This window comes from Mastomys coucha, unplaced genomic scaffold, assembly GCF_008632895.1.
Source record: "Mastomys coucha isolate ucsf_1 unplaced genomic scaffold, UCSF_Mcou_1 pScaffold16, whole genome shotgun sequence".
NCBI lineage: Eukaryota > Metazoa > Chordata > Mammalia > Rodentia > Muridae > Mastomys > Mastomys coucha.
Window position 1 is genome coordinate 94336803 of NW_022196898.1, and position 15069 is coordinate 94351871.

General features: G+C 43.3%; 1 protein-coding gene across 8 annotated transcripts in view; it reads left to right on the forward strand.

Annotated features, from left to right (window-relative positions):
- The window catches only part of Ttll7 (tubulin tyrosine ligase like 7), a 136221-nt gene that overhangs the window by 83421 nt on the left and 37731 nt on the right, over nt 1-15069 (forward strand). For 6 of the 8 annotated variants that reach the window (XR_004119896.1, XM_031375789.1, XM_031375787.1 and 3 more), the window contains 5 exons: nt 1682-1883; nt 3520-3594; nt 5501-5706; nt 6645-6779; nt 9081-9161. Coding sequence is in view for 7 of the 8 variants with exons in the window: in XM_031375789.1 (XP_031231649.1) it covers nt 1682-1883; nt 3520-3594; nt 5501-5706; nt 6645-6779; nt 9081-9161 (699 nt within the window). In the remaining variant the exon portion in view is untranslated. The remainder of the gene's footprint in view (nt 1-1681; nt 1884-3519; nt 3595-5500; nt 5707-6644; nt 6780-9080; nt 9162-15069) is intronic. The other 2 variants (XM_031375792.1, XM_031375793.1) reach the window with 1 other exon arrangement.

Genomic DNA, 15069 nt, shown 5'->3' on the forward strand with positions numbered 1-15069 from the left:
CAAGCCTCTGTTCCTTCGGGGTATGCTAAACTTCTGAAGAGACATCTCTTTTTTGGAGTTGATGTTTGCCAAGGTGGTCAACGTGTTTGATGACTGTGTTCCTGGCAAATGTTCTTGTGCATTTCGGCTTGAACATTTTTGATACTCTGTGAATATTAGACCATCAGCAGGAGGGCATATGCTTACAGGCAAGTTGGTACCTGGTGGACTCAGTTCCTTTTCCGTTTTGGTTGTATTTCATGCCTTACACAAGCTGTAACTTTACCACTCTCATGCTTTGGCTTGCTCTGTGTTCTCCGTGCTTCTCAAAATACCCCTCCCCTCCTTTCTTATCCTACACTGTCACACTGGAGGGACAGTTTTTTTCCACAAACTCCCATGACATCCAAGGAATTCATTATGGTATACAATAACATCAAAGCCACTAGTATACAACTGTAGAAGCCTGTCTCAGCAGGAACAGATGTATGATGTGTGTAACAAGCAGCCTTAAAACAACTGAGTTCCAGAGCTGTCTGGTTCTGCATCATGTACACTCTTTCTGAAGTTAGGGTATTTCATCGCTCTCCCTGCCCCTCACCCTGGTGTCTTTAGAGGCATCTATCAGAGTGATTGGTTCTCTTAGAAATACTAGGGCACAATACTATGATCATCAGATCTCTATAGTGTCACTCTTCTGCATCCTTGTTCCTCTTCCAAAAAGTTTCACACCACAGTGATTTTCATATGTCATGTTGTCGGATGCCACCTTAATGATAAAAAAGCAGTGACAGTTCCACTGTGGCCAGACTGTACTGAAGTTAGAAATTCTTTATGAAGGGTCACAAGTCATCCGAAACAAATCTAGACAGTGGATAATTAACGTATGTATGTATGTATGTATGTACACATATATATATATGAACTTGACGAGACTGGCCTTGGGTCCAATTCCAAGGCAAATAAATAGATGAATAAATAAATATCAGTAGTGAACTTGTCATATGAGTAGTGCTTTACTTCCTGTACATCGCCTGAGTGAATAGATTCTTGGGCTATATTTTAGTGCATGGTGTTCTCATGGATTCTCTTGTTTCTGCTTTCTTAGTCCTTTTGTCCTGCTCGCCTCTCTTTCCCCACCTCCTCACCTCCCACTCACGTTTTATTGGGTAAGGCTTGATGCCTAAGCTCTCTTGGGCAGAGTAAAGAGAGCTGATTGCGTTTAGGATATTTATATATTTTTTTTATATTAAACATTCCCCCTCACTTTGTTGGTTTTATTTACAGAACCTCACTGTTGTTTATTGTGGTCATGTAGAAACAGCCTTGTCCTCATCAGGACTGAGCCATAGTATGCTAAGCCCGGCTCATGGCTAGTGCGTGCTCTACGCCATAGTATGCTAAGCCAGGCTCACAGCTAGTGCGTGCTCTACGCCATAGTATGCTAAGCCAGGCTCACGGCTAGTGCGTGCTCTATGCCATAGTAAGCTAAGCCAGGCTCACGGCTAGTGCGTGCTCTACGCCATAGTAAGCTAAGCCAGGCTCACGGCTAGTGCGTGCTCTACTGGCTGAAGAGCACCAGGCAGTAGAGACGGGTTTTGGTCATCACTAATAAGCAGGGAACCCCGGGCGGGTGGGGGTGGGGTTTCAAAAACAGTGCGTGTGCAGCGGGATTCTAACGACATGTGTCCCTCTGTTTCAGCCCCTGTGCTGCATGCCGGAGTGTGCAGAGGTCATGAAGAAGCAGCAACATCACGGTAGCAGCGAAAGCAGCTATGACAGCAGCAGCAGCAGTAGCAATTCAGAACTGGATGAGGACGAGAAAGAGCTGTGTCAGAAGAGACTAGACCAAGTCCCATATAGCCTTAAGCACACCAGTCACTGCAAGATAATCCAACAATCCAGTAAGTCAATCTCCCCTACGTCACTAGAGGAAGAACTATACAATTAAAACTCTTCAACTCAATAAAAAGTCCTTGGGCCAAAAGAAGCATTGTCCTGTGTGAGGAGACCTGTGTTCTCTCCCCTGTCTTTCCCTAGCCAGGGTTGGGTCCATCCCTCCAACCCTCTTGACTTCTGCAAAGAGGGAGTGGGTTGAATTGAGGACCTTCCCTTCCATGTCCCGTAGTGTGTTTACTAAGTTGTGGCCTGGGTTTTGTAGATGTGCCGGAAGGCTTTTAGGTGGAATGTGTTCTCTTCTTGGCTCACATCCTATGTGACTCAGTCTCTGCCTACCGCCTACCTCGTTTGCAATGTCACTTAGTTTTAAATATCTCTCCAGGCATTTGACCTGTTAGGTCTTTGAGCCCCAGACTGGGAAGCAGTTGACATTTTACTCCCTCTAGCTTTCATGCTGAGCAAGCATTTAATCAGGACTTTGGGTACGTCCTAGGTATTTAGGAACGCAACTGACTCTTCTGCCATCTTGTTCCCTTCAGCTATCTGCATTCTATCTCTCTCTTCCTTTCTTTCCTTCCCTCAATGCCAATGGCCACAATCCAGCCTGATTTGCCATTCAACCTTAAACGTCCAAGCCAATGTCTCCATTTTTTTTTTCCAGATTTTCTTGAACTACACCTTCTTGCTGCTACCTCTGAACTAGGACTGTCTTAAGACCCATGTCACGTGGTCTTTTGCGCAGCACATAGTGTCTCAAGGGTCCACCAAATTCTCCAGCTCAGCGGTGTAGTGAACAGGGCTGCAGCTTTGGCAGAGCTGGTCTCCAGCAGTGGTTAGCATATGAGGAGAATCCTGGTACTGTGTTTTAAAACGGCCTGTGAGGCTTGTAGTAAAGTACCTAAGGAGTGAAGAACTAATAAAAAGAAGAATTCAGAGGAACAATCTTTTTTTTTCAAACATTCCATTGAGATACATTCCCCCACTGCCCCTGTCATGGAAGGCTCATGTACTTAGCAGGGAGTCTACCATATTGATTGATATTCTCAAGCACCAATGATTGAAAGCTGTAACACTCCTTCACTTCTTTTCCTGAAAGATTTTGTAAATGTGTCTCTGGATAAATAGGACTCGGTTTTTATTTTGGAAGCTGACATTTTTATGTCCAAATTTTGCTGGGTTTTCGATCCCTTGCCTGTCTACTAATGTGACTATTATTTAATAGCATGAACTGATGAGGGTTATGGGTCAGGGAGGGAAAGAGACTGAGAGTTTTACAGCTCTGAGATTGTTCTATGCTCTGAGACCAATAGGTTCACGAACCAAGACTAGACAGTAGTATAATAAAGTGGGAAGCAGAATTAAAACAGATTTTTGTGTAGGAATTTTTATTTTAAGTCAACCAATTCAATTACATCCTTATTTCCTTATTGTATCTCTAGGTGGGGATTATAACGAGGGCTTTTACTTTGGTTTATATTCTCTCTTTAATGTTAAGCCAGGAGCCCCATAGCCACAGACCCTCTAATGACCAAGGGCAAAATCCAGATTAGGAGTAACACTCTCTTGTGTAGACAGTGGACTTGGTATTGTTAATGCCTCACAAAACAACATAAACACTTTTTTTTCTCACATCATTTATAGGTGGAAGTTACAACCTTATCTACTCAGAGTCACCGGTGTATCTAACTACTTTAGTTTTCTTGTCTGAATTTCCAGGTATGTAGGTGATAAGGGAGAAAGTAAAGGTGCCTGAGACAATGATATTTTCCTACTGCCCCACGAGCAGCTTCTCATTATTCAGTCCTTACCTAAGACCTGTAAAGATGTACAGTGGAGCTGGGAGTAAATGGTTTAGAAGTCTTCTTGTTTTCATTTTTTTAATTTTTTAAATTTTTTTTGTGAATATGACTTTTGTATTATTGTTGTATGTTAAATACATCACCTTTGTAACATATCTTTTAAAGGTAGATTGACCAGTGGCATGGACATATATATATAGTTGTATATAGTGTGCTGCTAAAAACTGCTGTGCATCACAAGGCACAGAAGGAAGCTAAGACTTGAAACAAAGGTCTTTCGTTTTTAAACAGCATCTTCTAAAACTTGAATGAATGTGTATTTTATGCTCCCCAGAACATAAAGAAGCTATACGACATTTACCATACGCTCATGGTATCTTTTAGAAGTGCGCCCCTAAACCTACCATTTATATCTCTCACATTTATGAAGTTTTGAGTTCTTTTTAACAGCTGATGAAGAGAGCCCTTTGGGTATGCAACCCGACTTCATGTGAGTTTTAGTAATTTATTTAACGAATGGAGATTGATATATTCTCCAAGGAGAGAACAAACCCAGGATAGAGCATCTAGAAAAATGAGCTGAAGAAAAGATTAAACTGCTGGTGGTGTTGAGCAATTCTCTTTTTTCCAGGTGTGGAGCTGCAGCTAACCGGGGGTGCTGCTTCTCTTTCATCAGTGTTCCCAGAATGCACAAGGGCAAATACTTGATGGTTTCTTTAGATATTTATTTTGATAACAGTCCTATTCTTTGACTTCAGTTTTCTTCACTTAAATCTTTTGCTATTGAAATCTCTCCCCCACCCCGTGTAGGTCTACCAACTTTGCTGAAGCTCTTTTAATAATCCGTTATTGTTTACATTAGAATAACCTTCACATCGTTCTGTTCTGTGACTCCCATAAGAAGCCCTGAATGCTGTCCCTTATCTATCTACCCTGGCCACTGTCTGTTGCTCTTTTCTCTCTCCTGTGATACTTACTGTGAAACGGCTAATTTCTGACCTGCACAGAGCCTCTAATAGCCAGTTTTAACGCAAGGTTAGTAGATAGCATTGTGGACTTACAGAGAGGCAGAGACTTTTAGCATTCAAATGGTGAGGACTTGAGGTGTTGGCTGGCCTTGGCCACCATCTTTCTTTGGGAAGACTCTTCTGACATTTTAGAAAATGGAAATTCCTTTTCCTGGCTGGGAAGATGGTTCAGTGTGTTAACTGCTTGCCATGCAAGTGTGAGGGCCTAGATTCAGATTCCTAGAGCTCAGATTATGCTTGCTGTGGTGACATGTCTGTAACTCCTGTGTTTCTGTGGCAAGATTGGAGGTGAAGACAGGGGAGTCCTGTAGTCTTGCCTCTGTAGCAGTAAATAATGAATGATGAGGAGACTTTGTCTCAAACAAGGCTGAAGGCAAGGACTGAAAACTGAAGTTGTCCTTTGAACTTCATACATGTGCTGTGATGTGTGTGTTCCTGAATTTACACACACGAACACCCCCCCACTCTCCAGCCCCCCCCACACCCACCCACACCCCTTCTGCCCAGGTTTCTCTAAGAGTGATGTCATCAAGGAACAGGACCTATGTGCTCATGGGTATTGGGTATTGGTCTCTTTCCTTCTGACTCGCTAACATGACACTTGGAGAACTTAGCACGTCTTGTTTAGTGTTTTCCCAGCAAAACTGTTCTTCACACACCAGAACTAATCTCTTCTTGCAATGGTGTCTAGGCTTGACCTTTGTCACCTAGCCACTACCCGGTCTAATCATTAGTCTGTGGAGACCTCTTAGGCAGAAAAATGTACTAACAGTACTGCTTCTCCATCATCGATAGATTCCATGAGGCGTTCAGTCAGCTGCCCTCGGTCCATCTCTGCTCACATACCTTCCAAAGGGGATGTGCGCCCCTTTTCTTGTCAACAAGTGATACCGTTAGCACGACCAACGTCAGCATCTCGGTCACATTCCTTAAATCGTGCTTCCTCCTACACGAGACACCAGCCTCACAGCAGTGATGCCAGCTCTACCAACACTCTGGTGGTAAGCTATCGGTGGGTTGTGCCCTTCTGAGGTTGCAGAACACTACTCAGTGCAGATGGAGAGGGGATCAGCAGAGAGGATGAGGGGCCGGACCCCTGACCCATTCTGTAATTCAGTCATGACCTTGGGAAACTACGTTTTTCATGTATCCTGGATTCCTAAAAGGCAAGCCCCGCCATATCACAGAGCTCAAAGTTAGAGACAGAGAAGCATGGCTTGCTTTTCTATCTCCTGATGCAGGCAGGTAATGCTGATGGTAATCATTTCCTGATGCAGGAGGGTAGTATTTGGAATCATTTTTGTAAACACGTGTTTCTTTTCCTTGCACTATCTCAATCTTCTATAGAAACATTTAGTGCATGGAAAATACCTCTTAAGACTCTAGATTAATAGTTTAAAAACTGGTAAATTCTACTCTTCGAGCCTAGGGACTATGCTGTTTAGAATGCTTTCTGCATATTATATTAACATGGAGTATCCCTTTTCAGTATAAACTAGAGAAATTTACAGTTGAGAAAGTCCATGGTTTTAGTGTATTTTGCTGGAACTAGACCAGAGTGTTATAGAGAGCCTCTCTTTCACTAACACTAACAAATTTAAGAACGAGTCTTCCCAAGGGGAGAGCTCAGGAGATATAAGTGAATTCATCCCCTTCATAATGATGACTGATTTTATTATCCAATCCAAAAATTGGTGGCAAATGAAACAGATTAGGAAGTCCTTTTGAGTTACTCCTATGTAATGTTTATATCTTGAGCAAGATAAAATACAACCAGGAGAAAATACAAAAGGCATTCTTACAAATAATAACCAATTTAATATTAAACATTCATAAATGTCCTCTTAAAAAAATAATAGTGTGCCCCTTTTACCTAGAACTCTCTTTCACATTACATTGTAAGACAACCTCCATGTGTCTGTATTCTTTCAAATTTAAGAACGAGTCTTTGCGGCAATTGAAAACCAAAGAGCAGGAAGACGACCTCACCAGTCAGACCTTGTTTGTCCTCAAGGACATGAGGATCCGCTTTCCAGGGAAGTCGGATGCGGAGTCAGAGCTCCTGATAGAAGACGTGAGTATCTGCGGGAAATCCGAAGAGCATCAGTCTACTCTTCTGAGAGCATTCAAATGTATTGCCTGGGGCTGGGGAGATGGACCTGTTGATAAAGCACTTCCTGGGCCAGCGAGGCCTTGAGTTGGAATCTCAGAACTTACATAACGAGCTGTCATGGTGGCCTGCAACTGCGACCTCAGCACTGGAAAGGCAGAGAAAGGAAGACTCCTGGGGTTTCATGGCGGCAACTCTGGGGTACCTGGTGAACCACAGGTCCCCGGGAAAAGGCATCCAAGCCTGACCTCTGACCTCCACAGGCATGCATGCACACGCATGTGCACACACATAAACACCAGCATACACATGCACTGTACACATGCCTCCTATACATCTACACAAAAATGTATTTTCTGGTCAAATTGTACTGAATTGAATAGGAAATATTGCCTTTAGCCCCCAGAAACTTTATGAAGTAGAAGAATTCATTTTAGTTATTAGGAACATTTTATCACATAATAAGGCTTTCAAGTGAGAAAAATTAGCATCAAATAATAACTGTTTTTCAGAAATACCAGGGAAACTCTTCTATTTTAAAAAGAGGCTAAGTTGAAGAGCTTAAGATGAAAAGAGACAGATTGAAAATAGCGCCCTGGTAGAAAATATCAAGAAGAGTTACAGGTGATGCCTGGAACATCACATTTTGAAACAGCCTGGACGAGTTATTTTTACATCCGCCACCTAGTGGAGCATTTGGAAATGGCAGAAGTTCAGACGCTCCGCAGTCAGGACTTGCTCGTAGCTTAGAAAGAAATCCAAGGTCACTGAAATGGTTTGATGGCAGAACATTTCTTCACTCAAGGTTTCTCTTCTCCATCCAACACGCTTTATAAATGCGCATAGTTAGATCAGTCATCGGCCACAGATCGTTGGGGGTTGGGGTAGATGGGTTGTGATTTTCTTTTCCCCAGAAGACAAGGCACCATCTAGTGGTCATATGTAGAATAAGACCCAAAGCTCACACTGGGTCCTTTTACCATTCACCTGGTTCTATAAAGCAACTGCATAGAAATAACAAAACATTAAAAAGATTTCTTACTGCAAAAATCCCATAACGGCGTCACATTCTTGTTATTTGAGACTTATTGTTAACGATCCAAGTCTTTTGAGTTTTATGCTGATAAGTTTTTTTTTCAAAGGTGAAAGTCATATGTTGTTTGTCAGGGAGCTTGTTACAGCACAAGACACTTTAGATTGAGTATAAGGCATTGTGATAGATAGGCTTTACATTTTTTTAGTGTGTTTCTGTGTGTGGATCCCAGGGATTAAACGAAGGTTATACTCGGCAGCAAACGCCTTTGCCCGTTGAGCTTTATCAGCCTGGCAGGATTTCACTTGCTTTGGTAATGTTTATTTCTAAGAAAAGCTAGTGACTTTGCAGCAGGCAAATCATTGTTTTTGTCTGTCTTTTATGATCTGATATTTTCATTTCGAGTTTATTTTATTTGTATACATATTTGCCTCCACATATGTATGTGCAACACATGTGTGCCCACTGTTCAGAGGCCAAGGAAGGCTCCACAGCCCCTAGAACAGGAGTCACAGACGGTTACGTGTTGCCAAGTGGGCGCTAGGAATTGAACCCAGGTCCCTTACAAGAGGAATGAGTGCTCTAAACCACTGAGCTGTCCCTGCGGTCCCCAGTAAGGTCTGCTGTTTTTAATTAGATAACGAGAGAGTGGAACTAATGTGATTCTTCTATAAGGGAGATTGTTAGAGAGATCCTATACAATTAATGAAACATGATTAATAATCAGTGTCAGGCATTAGATTCTTTGATGTATGTCTTCTGCGTTTCAGACTTGAATGTTTGCTACAGTATCCATTACTAGGGTATAGAGAGAAATTCTGTAGATATACAGGGAATACAAAAGAAAGGGCTAGTAGAACACTACTTGAATATGGGCTGACTTTTAATGTATTGTTCAATATCCTATTACTATGTGGGTAATACAGCTCTGTGAATAAAGATAGAAAATCTATGGGTTGGAGTTCTACCTAAAATGTGTGTATCTAAGGATTTCAAACTTCTATTCACTGAGTGATATTACTCTTACTAAAGAGAAAGAAAGGGGCTCAGATTTAGAGCCCCTGGCTTGTCTAAATCTTGGCAGCTCTCTTTTTAGGAATGGTAGAATTTTTATTATAAGTAGTCTCATAATGCCTTTGCTACACAAATGAATATAGTCAGGGCTAACACATTCAGTTACTACTTTCAGTGAGCATTTAAGATTAAATTTGTTAACTTCTCTCCCCCAACAGATCATGGATAACTGGAAGCATTATAAAACAAAAGTGGCTTCATATTGGCTCATAAAATTGGACTCTGTAAAACAACGGAAAGTGAGTAGCACTCGGAAAGCCCTTTACCCCTTATGTATTCATTAAGCTAAAATGTTTATTCAAGTTTGTAACAAGTTTATATATGAACATTTATTTGCTTGTGTCTTCAACAAATGCTGTGCACCTGTTACATGTTAGACAAGGTTTGAGATCGTGAGACTAAAAAGTGGATTGAAGACAAAGTAGTTGAACTGCGCCGGTATATATCTGTGAATCCATGTGTCAGCAGTTTTCTGCGAATCGTGTGTCAGCAGTTTTCTGCGAATCGTGTGTCAGCAGAGCAGAGAGCAGAAACAAAGGTCATGGAGTGAAAATAAGTTTAATGTGTGTATGGAGTATAGATCACAGTTTTACTTAGTCTATTTACATGATAATTTTTTTTATTGGAAAATTAAGTGATACAGTAGCTACAAGAGATGACTTTGGATGGTGGGTCAGGGCTCAGATGGTGACTTTATGGGGTATGAAAAGAAAGGGTTTTGCTCTAATGGCTAAGATGCTACTGGAAAAGTTTGAGAAGACTTTTGTAGTCTGACTAATAACTTTAAAGGACTGAGAGCCACTCTCGGGGACTAGGATTGAAGAGAGAGAATGTGGCACAGAGTAGAAAGTGATGAAACAGTTTCTGGGGCAACTGAGGCAAGAACCAGGGAGTGGTCATCTAGGGTGCAGAGGAATGCTTGGATTCTGTAGGTCTGTTGTGTGCGATTAAAAAAAAAATATTTTAGCCAAGCAGTGGTATTTTAGCACATGCCTTTAATCCCAGCACATGGGAAGCAGAGGCAGGTGGATTTCTGATTTCGAGGCCAGCCTGGTCTACAGAATAAGTTCCAGGACAGCCAGGGCTATACAGAGAAACCCTGTCTCGGGGAAAAAAAAACGAAAAAAATATTTATCTTAGGGACTGGAAAGATGGCTCAATAGTTACTAGCACTGGTTGCTCTTCCACATGTCCCAGGTTCTATTCTAAGTTCCCACATGGAGGCTCTTAACCTCCAGTTCCAGGAGATACACACTCTCTTCTGGCCTCCAAAGGCACTGCATACACATAGCGCGCAGACATACATACAAGTAAAACACCCACACACATAAAAAAATGCTTATTTTATTTTCTGTGCACATATGTTACAGACAGACACGTGTGAACCTCCACGTGGGTGCTGGCGACTGAAGGTGGGTCCTGGGTGCTAGCGACTGAACGTGGGTCCTGGGTGCTGGCTACTGGACGTGGTTCCTCTGCAAGACCAGGTGCTCTGGACCACTGAACCATCTCTCCAGCCCCCTGCTTTGTTGTGTTTTGATATTGCATGTGCTATGTAGATGGACTGATTAGCTATCCAAGTGGTGACATTGAGTGTTTTTGATGTACATATGGGTTTGAGAGCAGAGTTGAGGTTGGGTGTGGAGTCTGTAAAGTATATGTCAAGGAATAGGGCTGGACGGGACTACGTCGAAAGTTTTTGAGAGAGGACTAGAGTTTCTGGGACCCCGTGAGCTCAGGGGCTCTCCTGCAGGGAAGAATGGGGATGTGGGAGGGGTCTCTGAAAAGGATGGAGAAGAGAGAAGTGATGCACAGTGAAAAGAGCAGGGCTTGAGGGTCCCTGAAGCCACATGAGGTTAGCTAAGCAGCAGACTGATGTACTGTGCTGCTGGGGGTTGAGCATCAACCTGTCTGTTGTTTTGGGCAAACATGGAGGTTAGTGGTGACCACAGTCAAAATTTGAGGAGTCCGAGGGAACAAAATGTAACCAGAGGGAATTCAATTAGTGAGTCTCAAAGAGGAAAAGGCCGTAGCTGGTGCAGGCACTTTTCAGACAGATGAAGGAGGAGGCATAAGGAAGCAGTGGTAGTGAGAAGAGAGGTGTGGGCTAGCAAGGTTTCCTTTTCCTTTCCGCCTCAACGATGAAGACTCTTCATGGGTCACAGTAGTCTGGAACAAAGACTGGCAAAGAGGGGCAGTATCAAGTTCTCCAGGAAACCGAGGTCTGCTCCAACCAAGAGCAGGTATTATAACCAGAGGGGAGAGGAAGAGCTCCAGAGCATGACGGAAGAAGTAAGATCTGAGGACAGGGCAAAGGGCATGTAACAGCTGCCAAGGAGTGTGGGAGGCAGGGATGGTGTCACCTCAGGAGGCTTGGGATGGCGTCACCTCAGGAGGCTTGGGATGGCGTCACCTCAGGAGGCTTGTCACGTGTGCTGGGCTGTTTTCCAGGAGCTAGTACTATTTCAGTAGCTCTAGGAGAGTGAAGGCGAATTAACACTTGGCCATTCTATGGCTTGTTGATAGAGCAGATGGAATTTGACATCAATGAGGTTATGACCTTTGTCTGAGTAAAGTGATCTGAAGGGTTGTCCATCAGCTCACGAGTTGCTCTGCTATGGGCAGAGGCAGCACCTCCATTGAGGAGTATGTGTCAGAGATGGCAACAGAGGTAGACACCCATGCTGTGAGCCTTGGGTGAGTAGTTGCTCAGCCACCGGGTCTGGCCTTCTCCACGTGGCATTATGGACCATAAGCCAGAAAACCTCCTCCTTCTATGAGTGCCTTTAGGTCATGCTATTTTATCACAGCAACAAAAAGTAAGTAGTGCAATGATGTTTAAACAATTGATTATTTTAGAAGAAAAGAAAGTGAGCTTATTTCTTATCGTACACAAAATAAATTCCATGTAGGTTACAGTTTGGTATGTAACATAGGAAAATATTAAGACAAAGGAAATGCAGAAAGAAATATGGTTGTAATTGTAGATGGGGAAACATTTTTAAAAAGACCAAGAGAGTTTAAAGACTGTTAAGTGAAAACTTAAAGTCAGGTGTAGGCGTGGTTCTTCCCCGTGCATGAAAGAAGCAAGAAGCCTGGCATGCAAGAAGCCTGGCATGCAAAAAGCCCGGCATGCAAGAAGCCCGGCATGCAAGAAGCTGAGGCATGCAAGAAGCCGAGGCAGCAGGACTGTTGGGAGTTCCAGCTTAGTCTGGGCTACACCGAGAAACCACATCTCAAAAATAAAAACAAAGACATGACAAAACAAATCAACAACAACAGGATATCACTACCACCAACAAAAACAACGAACAAACAAAAATCCTAAAACAACAACAAAAACCCAACCAAACAAACAAAAACCCAAACAAACCTAAAGAAAAACCTAGGAATGGCAAAAGTCACCTTAAAGCAAGTTCAAGGCAGAGTGGGTGTGAGGATGTTGAGCAGGGAAGGAGCTGGGCTGAGCAGGCAGGGTGGGTGTTGAGCACGTTGAGCATGTGGGGGAGTGTTGAGGAAGACTGGCATCTAATGCCCAGAACGTGAAAAGTAACAGAGGGAGACCAATCGTTCTCAGCAGTCAGTCAACACGGGTCAATCCAGCCTACAGACACTGACAGGTAGTGTGGCAAAGTGCATCAAAAGGATGATCTACCAGATTTTCAAATAACCAATTAGCATTCAAATAGATCCTTGGCCTCACTAGTGATGAGGCAACAGCGAGTGAAAACTATCCTATTGGCAAAAATTAACAAGATGGATGATTCTCACCGGTGGGCCTAGCTTGGCTAAGTGGGTCTTTGCTCCCCCATCAGATGGAGTGCTCTGGCCTAACTCTTCAGAAAGGTCCTTCATGGTACTGATTAAGTAATGGATGCTTATAGCCTCGTGCGTCAGAAGAACCATTCCTTGTACTGTGTCCTGCAGATTTTCATCCTGGAAAGTAGGAAAGCCCTCCCATAGGACAACATTTATAACAGTGCTCTTTATCAAAGTCTACTCCTAGGAGCAGTTTGGGTGCCCCACAGTGGGTCAGTGGGTTTATGGTTAAAAAGACCTGGGGCATCCTTGCAAATTAGTGGCATTTGATTGAGGACTATTCTAGAATCTTATCTGATTAGAATGTAGAATTCAAGCCTGTGACCCAAGAAACCAACATGGTAATAAAATAACACATTGCTTGTTCTGGGCAAAGCACACAGCAAGAAACAAGACTCAATGCAGACTCTCTGGGAGGCAGGTGCCCTCTGCTCCCTGGGCCTCTCGTTGAAATACCTGGAGACATTCTGGGCTCAGTGCAACCAGTGGACCGTGCCCGCGGGAACCGAGGGAGCCCGTGGGAACCGAGGGAGCCCTTCAGATCTGGGTGGCCATCTTTTTCTGTCTTGGTTTCACTCGAGCATTCTGGGTGGTGAACTCCAGTCTCAATAGCCAAGCAAGATAAACATTCCAGGCTGAGTTTTGGGAGCTCAACCCCCTTGGAGCTTTAGGCAAAGGTGGGAAGGGTCTGCTTGTGATGTTCACTGTCACTCACTAGTCACATGAGGCTCTTGAACACTTGAACTACTGTGGCCACACAAATTTGAATTTGTAACTTAATTACAAAATTGAATTTGTAACTTAGTTTCAGTTCATCTCGAGTGAGAGGGCAGTCATATCGATTGGCTTCTGCATTTAACGGCATAGGTACGAAATGCTCTCTTTTAAATGGTCTTCCATAAAACCTTTCTCAGCTAGCTTCCCACTTTATGAATTTAGAAGGGCTACGAGAAAACCCAGCGACATTTTTCATTTAATACCAACCTAAAAGGACACCCTATATTAAAGTAATAAGTTACACAGTAAGGTTCCATTTTAATCTACTAATGAATGTGTTACTTAAAAATTAACCTGTCTCTCTGTTATTTTGTCTTTTTGTTTGCCTGTCTTTTGTCTGTCTGTCTGCTTGTCTGTCTGCCTATCTTTCTGGCATTAGTTTTTTCCCTTTTTAAAGCAGCTATATGGCGACGCACCCTGTACTGCCAACACTGAGGAGTTAAGGTGGCCTTGTCTACGTAGCAAGCTCTAGGCCAGCCAGGGTCGCGTAGTGAGATCTCACTTCACAGCACTGTCCTTTGTTTGACTCTGTACGGTTTATTCCTAGAGGGTCTCTATACTGAGCCGGGAGAAGGGAAGGAATGCCATTTACTGACCTTTTGTTCCTTTTACTTTATGTATATCTATATTTTTCAAGTTATAGTGATCTTTTTGTACAAGTGGAGGGATGGCTGAGAGAGAGGGACCTGTCTGTTAGAAACAAGTTGGTTGAATAACAGAAATGTGGGTTGGCTCCATGGCCCAAAGAAACAAGGAAAAGAGGTGGCACTGGGTACTGAACCCAGGCTTTAATCTAGGCTGCATGGGCAGCAGAATCAGAGGTTCAAGTCTGTCCTAAGCTTTAGAACGAGTCAAAGGTTAACCCGGGTAATTTAGTAAAGAATCTACCTCAAAATAACAAATACAAAATAGGCTGAGGAACGGAACTCAGGTGACTTTGCATGAAGTCCGGGTTCAACCTCTGGCACCACAAAACAAAACAAAACCTAAGCAACAAAAAACGCGAAAGCAACAACAATAACAAAACCCAAGCAACAACGAAAGCAAATGAAAGAAAGGAAAGAATAAAGAGAGTTAGAAGTTCCAAAGAGGTGGCTAAAGACTGCCCTGGCTCCAGCACCTTCCTCCTACACAGTACGCCACCCTTCAGAACACCCCTTCTGTCTCCTTCATGTCACCTATGATTCCCTTGCAGCCACAAGTTATCCCTCCCCGGTTGACATTTCATGGCATTTGTACCTGCCTTCTGCCTACTGTGAGAGGTTTATGAATTTTAAAAAGCCCTTTAGGGCTAACATGTTGTCAGCCACCTGCCTGGGGTCCTCTTTGTACCCACAGTCTGTGGGAAGAAGAGGAGAACCCAGGGCAGTGCTGAACGGTCCTGGTGAGTGCCACTGCACTCGGGGCAGACCCCAGGGCTGACTGCTCCAAGTCCTTTAGAGGTCAGGGACGAAAGGACCAGTAGAGGTTGTTGCCTCTGGGCTAGGCTAGCCAGCTGTGGATTGGCACTTGGCAGCTTTGAGTAGTGGTGCCTCTCTGGCTCTAACACCT